Genomic DNA, 19,503 nt, shown 5'->3' with positions numbered 1-19,503 from the left:
TTTCATCTTTGTATTCGTTCAGAGTAACATTTTTTTTGGATTACATTGCTGATGCAAAATGAGTCAAAGCCTTCTCTTGCCAGATGGTGCAAGCAACCAGTGGTTCCAGTTCCAGGATGCAGAGTACAAGTTCTTTAAGCATCTCTCCACCTGGCCTCAAGCCCAGCGGATCTGTACCTGGTTCAAAGCGGAACTGGCCTCCATTCACAGCCAGGAGGAGCTGACCTTCCTAGGACAGACCCTGCAGAAGGTAGGACTGAAGAAATGCACTAAATGATACTGAACTCCTCAGCTCTCGAGAGTGAGCTCTAGTGGTTTTGCACAGATGTGCACCAACATCTGCTCTAGTTAAATTAGGAAGGGGGAATCTGGAAAACAGTTTATTCAGATTCAGTTTGAGGAAGGGTATATGATTGCAGCTCAGACATAAATCCAATGTGAAGATTATTACTCCATTTCACTGGCATAGTTTAACAGACAGAGAAGAAGGGAGCCAACCATTGTAATTCACTCTCTTTCAATTTAGAAGTTCTATATTGTGTTGTTCCTTGTGGTTTTTCAATACTAATCTAAATCTTATAAAACAACAATCACTCTTACTGAAATGTTGCCCCACAAACACTTAGTTCACGTGACTCGCCTCATTTCTCATCACCAGATATCAAAATACCTCCTTTCTAAATAAATTGAAAATATTCTGATCTAGGACGTTCTCATGAGCATTTCAGAAATTCCTCCCCTTCCTTACCCTTTAATGTTACACTTTCCCAATTAATATTTGGGTAATTGAAGTCCCCTATTATCACCACTCGATAGTTTTTGTGCATCTTTCTGATTCGCCTGCAGATTTGTTCCCCTATCTCGCTCTTCAAATGCAATAAAGATCATAGAGCTTGGTGGCACTCTCTAAGACTGTAATGTCATCCCCAATATGGACTGTCACCCCACTTCCTTTCTTCCTCCATCTTTTCTGAACATTTTATCCTTGAACATATTTCCATTTTTGCCACTACATCATATTCTATTGTGCTTTTAGCTCACCAACTTTATTCACTGTTATCTGTGTATTTACATATGTTCTAAATCTGTTTCTGCATTTTTCATTGTCCTTCTTACTTTGCTCCTATCTGACATGGTACTACCTCTTTCTTTAGTCATGTCCACAACCTCACTTTATGAACTATGTTCACTTCTGTTAATCCAATATGCAGCTGCCTATCCCCCTATCAATTTATTCCTTCCTCCAAACATACAACTGAATCTCCTCAAAGGGCCTTGGTCCAGTCCTGTTGAGGGACAACCAACTCCTTTTGAATAGGTGCCTTCTCTCCCAGGATTGATATCAGTGCTCCACAAATTTCAAACCCCTCCTCCTACACCAAGCTTTAAGCCGTATATTACCTCTCCCAATCTTAGTATTTCTACTCTTGCAAGCGCATGACACCAGGAGTTATCCAAAGATTGCTAATCTTGAAGTCTTAAACTTTACCTTCTTCCTTAGCTCTGTAAGTCTGACCTTAGTACTTGCTCTTTAGAACATAGAACATAGAACAATATAATACCGAACAGGCCCTTCAGGCCACGATGTTGTGCCGAACTTTTGTCCTAGCTTAAGCACCTATCCATGTACCTATCCAATTGCCGCTTAAAGGTCACCAATGATTATGACTCTACCACTCCTACAGGCAGCGCATTCCATTCCCCCACCACTCTCTGGGTAAAGAACCTACCCCTGACATCCCCCTATACCTTCCACCCTTCACCTTAAATTTATGTCCACTTGTAACACTCTGTTGTACATTGTACATTGGTACCAATGTGACTCAAATTTGGCTCACTTCCTTCTCCTCATGGAATATTCTGCACTTTCTCTGTGATGTCTTTTACCCTGGCACCAAGGAGGTATCACACAACAAGGGACTCATGATGACAAGTACAGAAATGCCTGTCTGTCCCCTTGCCTATAACTACAACAATCGAAAGTAAAACTTTTATTTTGTCCAAACACTGTAACTTTCTTTTCTCGGTGTCAGTTGGTAGATCCAAAACACAATTTTGTCAAGTATTTTTTTTATTCCAGTATAGAATTGTAACATAGACAAATAAGCTGAATTAATGACTTCATTTGATTATCGCACCCTTTGCCAAACTGGATTATTTAAGAATCAGGGTCAAACTTTGTGCTGGTTGGAGTCATAGAAAGATGATTGTGGGTGTTGGAAGTCAGTCATCTCACTTCAAGGTCATCTTTGCAGGAGTTCCTCAGGGTAGTGTCCTAGGCTCAAGCATCTTCTGCTGCTTCATTAATGACCTCCCTTCGTAAGGTCAGAAGTGGGGATGTTCGCTGATGATTGCACAATGTTCAGCACCATTTGCAAATCCTCAGATACTGAAGCAGTACATGGGAAATGTAGGGCAGGAGAATGGATCTGGGTGGGATACTCTTGGAAGGTCGATCTGGGCCCATTGGGCCTAATGACCTGTTTCCACACTATAGGAATTTCTATGGTAGTCTATGATACATGTTCAAATGTAATTAGATCTGGACAATGTCACACAAATGCCAGACAATGACCATCTCCAATAAGAGACAATCTAACCAGCATCCCTTGATATTCAATAGTATTACAATCACTGAATCCTGCACTGTCAGCACCCTGGGTGTTACCATTGACCAAAAACTCAACAGGGATGGCCATATAAATACAGTGGCTACAAGAGCTGGTCAGAGACCAGGAATACTGCGGCAAGTAACTCATGTCCTGACTACCAGTAACTCCTGTCCATCATCTACAAGACTCAAGTCTGCTGTGTGATGGAATTATCTCCATTTGCCTGGATGGATGGATGCAGCTCAAACAACACTCAGAAATCTTGACACAACCATTCCGGACAAAGCAACATACTTGATTGTCATCCACAATAAACCGAAGATCTTTAGACAGCTCCCTCCAAACCTATGGCCACTTCCATCTTGTTAGACAAAGGCAGCAGATGCCTGGGAACACCACCATTTAACAAGTTCCCCTCCAAGCCAGTCACTATCCTGACATGGAAATATATCACTGGGTCAAAATCCTGCAATTCCCTCCCTAAGGGCATTAAGAGTCTACTTGCAGCACAGTGACTGCAGTAATTCAAGAAGTCAACTCGCCACCACCTTCGCAAGAACATCAATGCTGGCCAGCCAGTGATGCACACATTCCATGAATACATAATAAAAAACTATAAGTCACTGGGAAAAGTGGAAGAGCTTCAAACTTTACAAAGCATCATCATCTCCAGCTCTAATGACTTGAAATTAGCTACTTTATTATACACAGCTTTAATGCACACATCCACATCCACTGGTTTCCTCTTATCCATTCCATCAGTTACACACTCAATGATAATCGTCTTTGACAAATTAATTGAGTTCCCTTTCATAAATCTGTCATGTTGCCTGCTTAATCAGATTGTGATTTTCTAGATGGCCATTTAGCACATCCCTAATTATATATACCAGCATTTTCTAATTACTGATATAAGCTAACTGATCTATAGTTCCTCATTTTCTGTCTTCCTCCTTTCTTAAATATTAGGATTATCTTTTTCTACCTTCCAATTCTTAGGAAGTTGTCTGGAAGATAAAGTCAAAAGAACTGCTGCCTGTTTTAAACCCATAGGATATAGGTCGTCAGATTCAGGGAACTTTTGACTATTTGCTTCCACTAATTTCTCCATTGCTGTTTCTTTCCCAATTCTCCTTTCTTCAAGTTCTTCATTCTCACTTCGACCTTGGTTCCACATTATTGTTTCTTGTGTCATCCACTGTGAGGACAGACCCGAAGCAAATTGTACTTTTCAATTTCACACTCTTTGGGACCATAGTAAGCCTAACAAATGCAACTATCCTTCCACATCTTGTTGAAAAGTTATACTTTGAGTGCTGTTGATTAGACTTGTCTTTTAGCACAGCAAGCTACATTTCCTAATGGGGATTGGGAAGGGAATAAATGACCAGAAACTCAACTGGGCCAGCAACATTAATGCTATGATTACAAGAGCAGGTCAGAGACAGGGAAGGAAGTAACTCAACCCCCAGCTCCTCAAAGATCCTCACTATTTGTAAGGCACAAGTTAGAGGTGTGTGGGAATACTCTTCACTAACCTGGATGTTGCAGCTCCAACAACACAGAAGCATTCAGGACAAAGTAGTCCATTTGGCATTCTATCCACTACTTTAAGCATTCACTGCCTCCACCACTGATGCACAATGGTAACTGTTTATTTACAAATCACATGACAACTCACCAATAGCACCTTTCAAACCAGTGGCTTCTACTATGTAGAAAGAGAAGGGCAGCAGATACATGGGAAGACCAGCAAATGCATGTTCCCCTCCAACATACACCATCCTAACTTGGAACTAAAGCACTGTTCCTTCATTATAATTGGGTCAAATTACAGGAACTCCTTCCCTAACAGCAAGATGAGAAAACATTCTCCCTATGGACTGTAGCAGTTCAAGAAGTTGGCTCACTCACTGGCACCTTCTCAGGGTCAGCTTGGAACAATGCACAAAGACTGCATTAAAATAGTGATACCTACAGCAACATGTAACTAACTTAGTTACTTCTTTTTTAGCTTTTCCGCTTTCAGGACCAATTTTGGTGGATTGGCCTTCACACCAATGAGAACGATGGACGATTCAGGTTTGTGGTATTTATCTTTATACAGTATGGAATCCCGTCACATCCACATTCTGCACCTTGAATCTCTTGACTTCTTTCATTCTATTTCATTACTGATTTTATAATAGCAAACCTTCATTTTGTTCATTAATCTCTCCCCTCTCCTCCATTCTACTGACTTGGCAGATTCGTTCTTATTTTCTCCTGTTTCTGACCCTTCCCATACTGCTGAATCTTTACTCCATGGTAGTTACAGAGCAGAAACAGGCCATTTGACCTAACTAATCCATGCCAGTGTTAATTCTGCACACAATCTTTTTCCTATCTCTTTTCTTCTCATCCTGGCAACATATTCAACATCTAGCTCCATCTTAAATGTGCTATTCACCTCAACTGTTTCATATGGTGGCAAGTCACACTTTCACTGCCCTTTTCCCAACTTATTGAGGAGTAATGACGGAGAAATGATATCATTTGGCTAGCATGATGCCCAGGCTAATGGTTCAGGGACACAGGTTCAAATCCCACAATGATGTCTGGTGGAATTTAAGTTGAATTAATGAATGTGGAATTACTAAGAAATCTTTATTGATCACTATAAAAACATACCACATTCATTGAATAAGGGTCACCACACTCAAAAATGCCTTCTCTGCGCAGATGCTGAGTTTCTCCAGCAATTCCTGTTTTTGTTTCAGATTTCCAGCGTCCGCAGTTTTTTGTTTTCTTATCATGTTCACTAATGTCCTTTAGGGAAGGAAATGTGTTTTCCTTATCCGGTCTGGTCTACATGTAACCGACAGTAATGTAGCTATCTCTTCAAAAACCAGTACAGAAAAGTGCAAATGAAATGAAGCTAGGTTGAAATGACATTGACTTAGGCCCTCACTGTTATTCGATCAGAACCCTGGAACTCCATCTCTAATTGTATTGTGGGTGTAACCATCTAAATGGACTGCAGCAGTTCAAGAAAGTACTTCAATACCACCTTCTCCAAGGACAACAAGGGGTGGTCAATAAATGCTAGATTATCCACCAGTAATTTAAGTAAAGCAACCATTTTGCTGGATTTCAGTTCTACAAGTGATTGACGAAATGGCCAATATCCACAACCTGGATGGCAAAGGGGAGCGGGTTTTTTGACCTTGAGGAATTATATCCACAATCAAAATCTTGTTCTTGTGATACATCCACGTAGCTCGCAAGTGTCACTTACTGAGGCCAAAAAGGATTTTAATTAAGGCCATGATTCAGTGCAATGATGACGTCCTGATCATGTTCTGTGTTCCAGGTGGTCTGATGGCTCGATTCTGAATTTTGTCTCTTGGGCCTCAGGGAAGCCACGACCTATTTCGCGGGACAGAAAATGTGTCTACATGTCACCCAGTAAAGGTAAGAGCCACAAGGAAATGTTCATGGAATGCCCTGCCAGTAGCAGTGGTGGACTCTCCCTCTTTATGGTCATTTAAGCGGGCATTGGACAAGCATATGGAGGTTATTGGGCTAGTGTAGGTTAGGTAGACTTCGGTCGGCGCAACATCGAGGGCCGAAGGGCCTGTACTGCGCTGTATTTTTCTATGTTCTATGTTCTATGTACCCTTATGGGCTAGATATATCCCAATACATTCCAACTTCTCAAACACCATACTTTGGAGACTTAAACCTGGCCTGTCATAACTAAAATAACAATAATGGATTATCAGAGGAGTGGTGTTCTCTTTTCAATGCAGTAATAATAATTTGGTAAGCACAGTCTGAAAGAGTGCTGGACCAGATTCAATAGTAGCATTCAAATGGGAACTTGTAAAATAGTTTAAAGGGGGAAATCTTTGCAGTTCAATGGGGAATGCCAGAGAATGTGAATTGCTGGACAACAGTGTCAAAGAGCAGCACAGGCATGATGGGCCAAATGGCTTCTTGTGCTGTACAATTAGAACTATAGAAATGATACAGCAGAGAAGGGGGTTATTGGGCTCATTTCGTCTATGCTAACCCAAAGACACCCAGATCCCCTGTCTAATGAGATCTTCCGGCACTTGGTCCATAGCCCTGCAGCTTACAGCAATGAAGGTCCAGTACCAGGTACTTTTTAAATGCATTTAGAGTCTCTGCCTCCACCACCAACTGAGGCAGCAAAAACCAGGCACCTACCACCCTATGCCTAAATAAGTTTTCCTCACCTCTACTACATAGATTCAATCTATGACCCCTGGTTTTTCAATTCATTGCCAAGGGAAACAGGTTACTCCTTTCAATTCTATCTCAACCCCTCACAATTTTATATACCTCACTCATGTCATCCGTCACGCTTCTCTACTCCAAGGGAAATAACCTGAACCTCTCCAGTCTGTCCTCCAGCCCTGGCAACATTCTAGTGAATCTCTGTACTCTCTCCAAAACAATTACATCTTTCCTGTAATGTACTGCACAGCATGCTTCAGTTGTGACCTCAACGGTGACTTATATTCTTTGGGTTTAGAGACAGGATGATCTCTTGGAACATCCTTATCAAAGCGTAATCATACCTTTTCACTAGATTTCTTCACCAGACTGAGCTATGCCATTGGCCTAATTTGTAAATCCATTACCTGGTATGCTTCTGAGGTATACATAGGGCCATAGAGTCCTACAGCACGGAGACAGGCCCTTTGGTTCAAACTAGTCCATGCCGATCAAAATGTCCATCAACGCTAACCCCATTCCCCTGCACTTAGCTCATATTCTTCCAAACCTTTCTATCCACGTATCTGTCCAAATGCCTTTTAAATGTTGTTAATGTACCCACCTCAATCAATTTTGCTGGCAGCTCATTCCATATGCCCTCTATGTAAAAAAAAGGTTGCCCCTCAGGTTCCCTTTTATTCTTTTCCCTCTAACCTCAAACTTATGTCCTCCAGTCTTTGATTCCCAACCCCTGGGAAAAAGACTGAGTGCATTCACCCTATCCATGCCTCTTATGATCTTATATACGTCTATAAAGTCCCCTCTGTCTCCTGCACTCTAAGGAAAAAAGTCATAGCTTGTCCAACCTCTCCCTATAACTCAGTCCCTTTACTCCTGGCAACATCCTTGTAAATTTGCAGTTTAGTTACATCCTTCCTATAGTAAAGTGGCCAAAACTGAACATAATACTCCAAGTACAGCTTCACCAACATCCTGTACAACTGCAACATAACTTCACAATCTTCAAAATCACGCAATACCAGTTTATAGTCCAACTAACTTTCGGAGTGCTGCTCCTTCATCAGGTGGTTGTGGAGTATAAGATTGTAAGATACAGAATTTATAGCAAAAGTTTATAGGGTGATGTAACTGAAATTATATATTGAAAAAGACCTGGATTGTTGTTAAGTCGCTTATCTTTTAGAATCCATTTTGGTTTCGGTTTTTACATATGTAAATCGCAAAACTTTTTTTAAAAGTTACATTCACATTCTCATTACATTCTTGAGAATGTAACTTTTAAACAAAGTTTTGCAATTTACATATGAAAGAACTGAAACGACCAAGGATTCTAAAAGATGAGAGACTTAACAAACAATCCAGGTCTTTTTCAATATATAATTTCAGTTACATCACCCTGTAAACTTTTGCTATAAATTCTTTATCTTACAATCTTATATTACACAATCACCTGATGAACGAGCAGCGCTCCAAAAGCTAGTGTTTTCAAATAAACCTGTTTGAATATAATCTGGTGTTGTGTGATTTTTAACTTTATACATCCCAATCCAACACCGGCATCCCAATCTCTATACTCAGTGCCCTGACTGAAGCCAAAAGCCTTCTTCACTACCCTGTGTCTCCACTTTCAGAGAACCATACACCTGAACTCCCAAGGTCCCTCTGTTCCACTACACTCCTTAAGGACCTACCATTCACCATGAAACTCTTATCTTGATTTGACTTTCCAAATGCAAGACCTCACACTTAACTATACTAAACTCCATTTACCATTTCTCAGCCCACTTCCCCAGCTGATCAAGTTCCTGCTCCAATTTCTGATAACCTTCTTCACTGCCCACGGTACCTCCTATTTTAGTACCATCTGCAAACTTCCTAATCATGCCTTGTATATTCTCATCCAAATCATTAATATACATAACCAACAGCAATGGGCCCAATACCAACCCCTAAGGCACTCCACTAGTCACAGGCCTCCAGTACAACAGGCATCCTTCCACTATTACTCTCTGCTTCCTACCATATCTGGCTTGATCCCTCAGCCTGGACTGAGTTTGCTGATTTTGGTGGTTAGGGTGTGGAAATTGGCCTTTTGGAGACTGGGGGTTAAAGACAGAGAGAATTTAGCCAAAGTTCCTGCACTTGGAGATTATCTGTGGGCCTACATTGCAACATTTGTCCATCATGGAGTCCGCTACCAGCCTGGATATGAAAGCAGGCTCATCACAGCCTGGAGGAAAGCACTGTCCAAGTTCGCATAAGAGCAGGGCAACAGCTCAAGCTGTATGTTTGTTATTTGATTTCAGAGATTTCAACATTATAATATACAATCGGAAGCTGGTGATTGTGAAACCACTGCCGATTTGGACAATGAGAATCCTTTTGATTAATGGATGCTGTAGTGGAAGGTATCAATGATTGATTTAATAATTCCCCAGAGCCTACAGTTGGTCAGACGTTGCTGATTGTTGCCAGTGTTAAGATGTTGATTGGACACCATGAACAGTCGTGGTTCACTGCTGTTTTAGCACAATCAAAGTGTGCCAATTATCATGTGTAAATTAATTGAGGACAGAGACACTTGTCACACATACTGTCCGATCTGTCCTCAGCTTGAGATCACATTGTTACTCTTGTCAAGTTGAGCTTGACCAAATGATAGTCAAATCCCAGTGGACAATTTGTTTCAATTATGGTAAACATATTCTTGGAGAACTCACTCACACACAGCTCTCTATCACTTGTGCATTGCAGGAAGCCATCCTGTGAAATGAAGAACTTATAAAACATCCTAAAACTCTTGCCTGTAAATGAAAGCACTTCAGAAGTGCAGTCACTCATGCAATGTAGCAAATTCTAAACTCGATTTGTGTAGGACAGGGTCCCACAGACAAGATTGTGAAAATAACCAGATAGTCAGTTTAGCTGAAGTAAACCACTTCACTATCATAGATTCAAATGTATCTATTGTCAGCTCTTTGGTCGTTTGCCTTTCCAATTAATCCAGTTTGTCTGCTGATACTTCCCAAACACCTGCATTTTTCCCCTTAAACATTTACCCAATTTTCTTTCAAAAGTTACTTTGAATCCAATTACTATCAAAAGTTTTATCATTTTTCATCCTCTTCATAAAGGGCTTTTTATCTGAGTTAGCTGTCATTTTCTTCACTGGCGCGCAAGACATCTGTTGCACTTGTCCAGTGTCAATTTGTAAACGGAATAAGATTGCCAAATGATGTTCGTTAGCCCTTTAAACCCATTACAAATGTGACTTCCAAATAATAGAATTAGAATTTGGTTTTATTGTCATGTACAGGCATATTCAAGTATAGGGATACAGGTGGACAATGAAAAATATACCATGTTGCCATCTTAGGTACAAAAGTACCTAGGTACAAAATCTGAGGTACATAATAACCTTCTAAAACATTTATGTTTCATATTTCATATTTTTGTTTAATTCATTCATGGGATGTGACCATCACTGATTAGGAAAGAATTTATTAACATTTATCAGCTGTACCTAATTGCCCATGAGAAGGTCATGGTCTGCTACCTTCTTGAACTGCTGCTGCATTTCCATATAATTCACAGTTTCAAACTGGGTCAAAGAGGTTCTGTCTCTCAGTTTCTCATGTTTTCTCATTCACTTTCTTATTCTCACACTCGTTCTTGAACTTCATTTGCTTTCAATCTCTTATTCTCTCTTTCTTGTGTTTTCCGTAGTGAATTAACTCTTTCAAAGAGCTGATATTGGCAAGATGGGCTAAATTCTGTGCTGTACAATTCTATGATTCTATTTTCTCTTTCTCACTCACACTTTGCTTTCCTCTCAATCAGTTTCTATCTTGTTCATTGCGTTGTTTTTTTCTCACCTCCATATCCCTTCTTTCTCACATACATGTTTTCATTTTGTTTACAGAAGTGTGGGGTGACCAGAGATGCATGAATGACCTGCAGTACATTTGTAAAAGGACAAACAGCTCCATGGTGAAGCCCCCTTTACCATCTCCGCCATCTACACATTCCGGTGGTTGTCCAAGGGGATGGACCCCATTTGCAAGCAAGGTATTATCATCATAAATAAGACTAGTTCTGATATTTTAATGATGTATTGAATGTACTGACCCAAAGAGAGGTGTAAACTCTGTAATAAGTGCAATCAGCACCTGACCCAATCCCACGTTGCTTCGCATCATTCAGTGTTAGGATCCTAGCTGCAACCAGTTTAGTGTAGTGATGACTGAGGCCTTTTGTTTAGGTGGGTATCAATGTGATCTTCTGTGTTCGTGTTGAGTGTAAGGTGCAACTCTGTAGCCACACACCAAAGTTTGTCTGCTTTCTAAAATAAAGCATAGATAAACTTATATTCAAATACTCATTTGGTTGTACAGCATTTGCATGTTGCATGAGAGGAGAGTGCTGATTGGTTAGAAAGTGGACTATGATTGGTAGAGCCCAGAGTCGAGTTGCTAACCAATCAGTACTCTCCTCTCATGTAGTTGTTTGTGCCTGTTTGAGTCTGGCAGCCACTAGTTACTGTTTTGAGTCCAGCAATCACCGGCTGCAGCTGCTGGCAATTCTCATAACTTCACAATTTATTTTACCTATGTATTAAACAATTCACATATTTATTATATTTTATTACAAACAAGAGCTTATATATTCTCTCACAAAGTGAACAAAACCTATTTGTACACCCACTCGAGTCCTTTGACACTCCCTGAGCAACACCGATATCCTGGTAATACCTGACCAGGGTATCTGTGTTGCTACTGCTGAGGAGGGCTGACATTAGCCAGATACTGTTCTCTCTCTCCCGATGTCACCACATCTTGGACCACATTGCTTTGCTTCTGCAATGGTTGGTCTCCAGTTTTCGCTGCCTGCATGATCCAAAGACCTTCTTTTATCCTTTTTCCTTAACTCTCTCAAGATGTGGTCTTTTTCCCATTGGCCCAGGCTTATCAGCTTATTGCATGTCTTTACCTTATTAGCTCTGGACCAGGGACCTAGATGGCATCAGCTCATTGCCCCTCATCCAAATAAGGCTTCTGCATTACCTCAACTTACCTTTTCCTGCAAAATATAGTTGGTACCAAATAGTACCTGGACTCAGTTCACAAGCTGTTTTCCCCTGCGTGTCAACTGTTTTTATTTTCACTTGAGCATTCCTGGTTCCTGTCAGTGACTGGTGCCTCTGTCTCTCTTCAGCCTCTTGGCTAACATCTCATTTTCAGGATGTGTCGCTGACTAGTACTCCTGCTGTCTCTGTACAGCAGCCTGGCTAACACAGTTCGTTTTTCCCCTAAATTGGTATTCTTGTTAATTGTCCTGAATTAATGAGAACAAGACAACTTGCTTCAACAGATGTGCCTTCTTCCAGAAATACTAAACTAAAATTCTGTGCATGCTAGAAATCTGTCATGAAAATAAACTGTTGGAAATACTCCATAACTCTGGAAGCAGCTAAGAATAGCAAGACAGACTTGATGTTTCAGGTTGATAGCCATCCTGATGATTCCATGTTAAATGAATAGCTGCATATTTCCAACATTTCTGATTTATTATTGGTGGAAGCATGACATTTCATGAGCTAACCCATTCTCCCACTGCTGGCTTGCCTGTGCAAGATCTTTAACAATGTTCATCCCAGATCTAACAGCTCATGATTTGCCACAGTCATGTTTATATTTACTGCACTGTACGCAATTTATATTGAAAATGTGTCTGTAATAAAAGGCTTTTTTGCATATCAAACTGACAGTTTGACTTAATCTTCAATCCCTTTCTCAGAGGATGGGCCTGTAATTTTGTTTTTGCTGCTGCACAGGTTCTCAGGTGTGTGCATGGCAGTGGCTTCCAGAAGTGGAAGCCCTTCATCAGCTGCATGGCTGTGCTAGCTATGCCTTCAGGCTTGTCCTTACCTCAGCTTGCCAACTCTGGTTGGACAGCTTCCAAGAAGCATTCATCACATGATCTCCCATTTCCCAAAGCATGACTCCTGCAGTCCCCCTGTGTCTTAGCTTCCCATTGGAAGACGGATAGACTGTCCAGTATCTGGGTGAATCATGAGTATGTGTCCAGGTGAACCAGAACCATACAACAGTTGCAGCACACCAGTCTTCATACATTAAATGTACCTGTGATTTTCTCCTTGTTTTTTTTTGCAGTAGTGTCCCAAACATTAATTTTTTAAACGTAGACGTCTCTTAACATGATCCCAAAGGATGAGCCATCTCACTCACTTGCTAAGCTGCCTGGACACTTTAGCTATAGTTCAAAGTTTGTGAGAAGATTTGTAGCTCGGGTGCTGGTTGTTGTGGTTCTGTTCACCGAGCTGGGAATTTGTGTTGCAGACATTTCGTCCCCTATCTAGGTGATATCCTCAGTGCTTGGAGCCTCCTGTGAAGCTGTGATGTTTCCTCCGGCATTTATAGTGATTTGTATCTGCCGCTTCTGGTTGTCATTTCCAGCTGTCCGCTGCAGTGGTCGGTATATTGGTCCACGTCCAAGTAAATGGTCAGGTTATCCTCACAGATCTTGAAGCAGTCCTGAGGAGGGAATTTGAACTGGGGGAGGGATTTGGAAATGGTAACACTGCTCTGTAGGCTGACTGACCTACAGAGCATCATCTCTCCTATATGAATTTCAGTGTACATTTTGATCTTAAGCAAGTGTGTGGATTTTGGCAGGTTGATCTATGGTAGTGCTTTCCAATTGTGTGTCTATTACAGAACACCTTTCATCACCAAGCCCTGCACCAGAGTATCTTCTGAATTGGCTTGGCAGAACCAGATTTGATCCTTCATTCTTTGTGGAATGAGTTGGTTTTAATCAGAATGCTGAAGAGAAAAATGCTGTTCAATGACCTGGGTTAGAGATGGGCTGACCTCTCTTGAAGCAAGGTTGACTGCTCTTGGAGGAGGGTGGAGCTGATGGTTATTGATGACCCCCTCTAAAGGAAGAACTTCCTGAGGTCACTCAACAGGCTGACACCTCGACAATGGTCAATTGACAGTCATCGAGTGAATGTGTACCTGGGCATTAATAATCAAGGCCAGAAAGCGATAAGATGCAAAATGTTTTCACTGACCACCTCTCACTCCCTCCCCTCTTGCCTTTGCTATACTTTCCTCTTGTCCCCTAATCTCGGTCTCTGTGGTACCCCCACACCCTCTCTAATTTTCACCAGTTCTCAATTCTTATTTTCTAGCTCCCTTTTTTTTCCTCCTTCACTGCATCATCTGCCATTCTCTCTAACCTGTCTCTAAAATCCCCCTATGATATGGGGCTAACCACCCTATCAACTTGTATAAATAAAGATTGTGACAGTCCGGGAGGGGTGTTCGCACATTGTGACCTGTCAGATTGTCAACCAGCTGGTGAATCCCTCCCAGGCTTCACTCTGGTCTCCGAGGGAAGCATACAAAGGTTTGACAAAGCACGCCCTTCATTCTTCTATCTCTCCTCATTCTCTGCAGCCTCCTCCTTCATTCCCCCCTAACAACTCTCCTCCTCCTCACTGCAGTGTTTCAAGATATATGGATACTCTAAAGTGGATCGTGTTAACTGGATTGAAGGGAAGGCAGCTTGTGAGAGAGCAGGAGGACTGCTAGCAACAATCTCTAATCACTATGAGCAAGGTATTGATTGTTGACAGTTTGTATGCATTCAGCAGCAAGACTCCATTTCATTACCTATCATTTGTCTTTGATTTGATTTTGAATGCTTTAATGGGGGTACGCAGTTTAAATATCTCTAATTTTGGTCTCTGTTGTGTCCCAACATTGTATCCTGCCACTGAGATAGGTCAGTAAGAAGTTCCTGCCGTAGAGGCTACACTTGGAATGTACACACTCAAGTATGTTCACAAAGGTGTACGGACTTGGACACAACCATGTAAACATGCACACACAAGCACAAACCAGCATGTGTACTTGCATGCAAATATGAACACGAATGTGAACACAAACATGCAAATATATGACGATGAACAAGAGAATACCATCATGAACACACACATGAACACATGCGTGAATACACACACGAGTTTGCACATACAAAGACCATCTAAGTACATGAGCAAACACACTGGATATGCATATGAGTACACAAATATACGCACACGAATACATAGATACAAGAACAGACTCACTTGTCTGTGAGTTTAATTTTTTTGTTTTAGTTGGAAGAATAAAATAGACAATTGCATTCTGTGTGGTGATTTAAAAATTTGCAATTACCATGAATATTATGTCAGAACCTCCAAAGCCTGCTTTGAAGCTGTGCAGACTGCGGGTGGTGTATAGTTTATGCCAAAGTGTGATTACAGCCGGCTGGAGATTGCTTGAATCCCAGTCAGGCTGCCCTATCAGTGAGTCACCCATGTGGAACAGGGAGCTTTTCTGCATGTCATGCAGAGTAACTAACAGGTTCAGTAAGGAGCATCTGTCTCAGGGATATCACTGTATCCATGATCAAAGGGAGCAGAGTAGTGAGGAGACCAGGGCCACAGAATTGTTGTGGTACAGAATAAGGCCATTAGGCCCATTCTTTTTGCACTGGCTCTACAAATGAACTGAAGTCTTAGTGCCATTAAGTTGGGTCAGCCAAGATAATCTTGAAGATTATTTCATCAAAGCAAGTAAAACCGTGAAACCGATTTTTCTACATCTGCTTTTCGGGGTAGTTAACTGATTAGGGGTAATTTTGACTCCAACAGAAATAAAATTTGGATGATTTGATCATTGCGTTCTTGATTTATGGTATCCATTATACACACACAAAATCAAAACCACGCCCATTCCATTTGTAAGATTAGATATTGGGATTCTTTGCTATGTCTACCTCCAAGATTGTGTGCTTTCTGTGTCCCATCATTGATCCATCTGATCTATCTGTATTTTTTGCATCAGCCTTTATAACAACCATTCTTCCAAATATCACCTTTGACCTCTGGATTGGTCTGCATGACACAAACAAGGACTTCCAGTGGCTACAAAAGGAACCACTGAAATATGTCAACTGGGCTCCAGGGGAGCCTTCAGGCCAGCACACGTCCTCTGCAACCAACGAGCTGGTAAGTTGCTGCGCAGATGATGCCTGAGTGATGTTATCAGGTGATTAGTTAATGTTTCTCCTCCTTGCTCAAACTCTCCCTAACAGCATTTTGGCTGTATCTCCACCACATGGACTACAACAGTTCAGCAAGGCAGCACATCACCATCTTCTCAAGGGCAATTCAGAATGAGCAGTCAATATCAACCTTGCCCATGACACCCACATCCTGTGAAAGAATATTTTTTTAAAACTTTCCTTCTCTAAGCTATTGTGCAAACCCCATTTCTTGTTCCTTTCCAAGTTTCATGGAAGAACTTCTCCCCTGATTATCTCTCATTGATGATGCTGCCTCTCACTGGCTCTCTTCCCACTTTGGAAACACTGTAGTGTAGTATCTGAGCAAGCAGACACAACTGCAATATAATGGTTCAAGACATTGAGAATACTATTGGAGAATAGTAAAGACAAAGCGGAAACACGAACTCAGTTTACAAGATACAAACCTGAAATAATGTTACCAATAATGAATGTAAGATAGTCTTGTTAAAATGACGCTATGCATTCATGTGGCATCTTTTACAACTGCAGAATATCCCAAAGTACTTCACAGCCAATGAAGCATTTTTTGTAATGCCAGTCCCTGTTGCAATGTAGTTAATAGAGCAGACAGTTTGCACACAGTCATGTCTTACAAACAAATTATTTGCTGGCTTGAAGGATCAATAGTGTCTCGAGCACCTCTGCTCTTTCTCAACATATTGTTACTTGATCTTCCACAACCACTTCAGAGAGTAAACAAGATCAATGTTAAAGTCAATTCTGAAAGCTAACAAATTCAAGAGTTACTTCCTTCTAGTATGGCACAGTCTGGATTATGTGAAGAAGTCTTTCGGATGAGATTTGAAACCCCACAGTCTTTGACTCAGAGGCAAGAGCACTACCACCTGAGCCATGGTTGACACAAATAAATTTACTTCACTTTTCAACTCCAATATTGACTAATCACTGGCCTGCTCACCTGGCTGACGTAGGTTGTACCTGTGCAGCCAATAACTGGTCAGTCACTGCAGATTGCACTGCTGGTTGGTGACTCAGCCTCTTGCCTAGAGAGATTATATTCTGTTCTAGAGTTGCGAGAGATTGAATTTAAAGTGAGTACTAAGCTGCTTTTTTATTTCCTAGGTAAACTGTGCTGTGATCTGGCATGCCTTGCATCCACAGTTCACTGGGCGCTGGGATGATCGGAGCTGCACAAGGGATAAGAATGGCTTCATCTGTCAGAAAAACAAAGGTATGGTCCAGTCAAACTTCAGCAGCGAAACACAGGAATTGGAAGTCCATCAGACCTGTTGCACCATTTTGCTTTTCCAGGTCTTTGTTGTTCATCCCAATTCCTGGCCTCCCTCCAATCCCTTCAACACATATTACTTATCAAGTGGGTGTCATCTCCAATCTTAGCAATTCAATTGATTTTATACCTAAAACCTGGGGATATTGTATCCGGACTTTGACAGAGAAAATGCAACCAGGAAATGGGTTATTTAATCCTGTTCATATTGACACATACACTCTGTTCAAATATTTAAACTGCTCTGGTTCAGTTACTCTTCAATCACCCTCTCCTGTCAATCACTAACCTTGAAAGAAACTCAATAATCCTGCATGTCTGTGTGACAAATTTCACTTTTAATAAAATATAATGCTTTATTGACATTTATAAAAATTAACTGTAAGACAATTCAAAATTATCATATTAAATGCAATACAATTCAATTTCTTGCAGTACAATAAGAGGTACCTCACTGCTATTCTTTCTTAGTCCCATCCTGAAGCAGCTAATCCAGTGTTGGATCTTCATTTCAATGGTTTTTTTTAAAGAATTGGCTGGCTACAAGTGCTCAGCTTCTCCAGTCTGTCCCCTTCAGTGTGTATGGCCGTTAGAATATTTGAATTTGGCCACTATCATTACATTCCTGAAATCACCGCGCACACGCTCCTCTTCCCAGTTGTGAAAGGTGAGATTGTGCAGCAGTACCAGTAGTATATCTCTAGTGGTTCAGAACTCCACCAGTTCCTAAGTGCTCCAGTAACATTGTTGTTTTCCAACAGTTAAATGCCTTTTCCAACCGCGCATGCTATTCCAATTATGGCAGAATGGCCAGTCACTTAACACATGGGGGGATGGCTGAGGCAGCAAACAAGCTCACTGTTGATGGTGAACCCAACTCTGAAGAGGAATCGTGAAGCCCTTTCAGAAGAAGGTATTCCCACTGCCGTATTCCTTCAGTTGGTCTCACTTAGAACACTTGAGGTTGAAGTGCGTGAGTTCCTGAGCTGTGACTGTGGTTCAGCTGTTGAGTCAGTCACTGTTGGGGATGTCCATGACACCCTTACATTTCAAGTCCCAAACTTCATTTGGGCTGATGGAAGATGCCCAGAGGTGAGGTTTCCTAACAGGATTTGGTCATTGCACAGTAACCACAACACATTGCTGACACAGTCATTCTTGGCCCAATGGCAAAAAGGTCTCAAACAATTAGAGACTAGATTCTGCTGTGAGGTATTAGCCAATAGCCAGACATGAGGCTTAGTTGGAACCTGATGTCAATCAGTCATAATTACTGGATTCCCAGCTTACAAGCGTTTGTACTTACGAATGCAATCCCATACAGAAACATAATTTTAAATATCCACAGCTCTTCTTATACTTTTATATTGTACTTTTTGCTCTTTTTATTTTGTCCTTCATTGACAATATTCCAACTTGCGAATTGACTCTGGAACAGAATCCATTTGTAATCCAGGGCTGCTTCTCCAATATACATTGACAATTCAAAGCAAATATTCTCTGGTGTAAATAGCCTGAGAGGCTTTCCATGGTTTTCAGCCCCTCAGGATACGATGGTGGAAGGATCTCAGACAGTGAGTGTTCCCACACCGAGCTACTGTGACAACTGCCCCAAGCTTTAGTGTATCAGTGAACACATAGTCCTTGAGCATAGAATGTTCCATCTTACGACACTCAGCTATTGACTGTTCTTTGCACTCGAAGACAAAGAAGTTCCAAGCAGGTCAAACAATATCTTTCATCATGTTGATGTTAATCCAGCAGCAGTTTATTTTGTCTTGATATCTGGTAATAGCCTATACAGCACCAAGTTCTGAAGTCTAGTTAGATGAATGCTAACAAACAGAAAATAGATCACAACCATGGTCAGGATCTACCCACAAAGCTTCTGACACATTGTGAAGCTTAGTTAGAGCAACAATCCCAATCCCATACTCAACTGGTTTGGTCTGAAAGCTATCAACATACAGCAGTTATTATCATAGTGACCATAAAACCACTGTCTAGATTACAATGGTGCTGGAAAAGCACAGCAGGTCAGGCAGCATCCGAGGAGCAGGAAAACCGACATTTCGGGCAAAAGCCCTTCATCAGGAACAAATAATTTATCTTCATTTCCTCTTCTGTTCTTTTATAATTATCAGTTATTTCCTGATGAAGGGCTTTTGCCCGAGACATCAGTTTTCCTGCTCCTCAGATGTTGCTTGACCTGCTGTGCTTTTCCAGCACCACTCT

At 41.2% G+C, this 19,503-nt stretch overlaps 1 protein-coding gene across 1 annotated transcript in view; it reads left to right on the top strand.

Moving 5' to 3' along the window:
* mrc2 (mannose receptor, C type 2) overlaps window positions 1–19,503 on the top strand; it is a 278,995-nt gene that overhangs the window by 222,614 nt on the left and 36,878 nt on the right. Inside the window, exons 17-23 of the mRNA XM_060848970.1 lie at window positions 84–250; window positions 4,627–4,694; window positions 5,965–6,065; window positions 10,780–10,925; window positions 14,389–14,503; window positions 15,776–15,939; window positions 17,103–17,211. Of these exons, the coding sequence (XP_060704953.1) occupies window positions 84–250; window positions 4,627–4,694; window positions 5,965–6,065; window positions 10,780–10,925; window positions 14,389–14,503; window positions 15,776–15,939; window positions 17,103–17,211 (870 nt within the window). The remainder of the gene's footprint in view (window positions 1–83; window positions 251–4,626; window positions 4,695–5,964; window positions 6,066–10,779; window positions 10,926–14,388; window positions 14,504–15,775; window positions 15,940–17,102; window positions 17,212–19,503) is intronic.

This window comes from Hemiscyllium ocellatum, chromosome 32 (assembly GCF_020745735.1).
Source record: "Hemiscyllium ocellatum isolate sHemOce1 chromosome 32, sHemOce1.pat.X.cur, whole genome shotgun sequence".
Classification (NCBI taxonomy): domain Eukaryota; kingdom Metazoa; phylum Chordata; class Chondrichthyes; order Orectolobiformes; family Hemiscylliidae; genus Hemiscyllium; species Hemiscyllium ocellatum.
The sequence above is the reverse complement of the archived record's forward strand: the minus strand, read 5'-3'. Positions and strand labels throughout refer to the sequence as shown.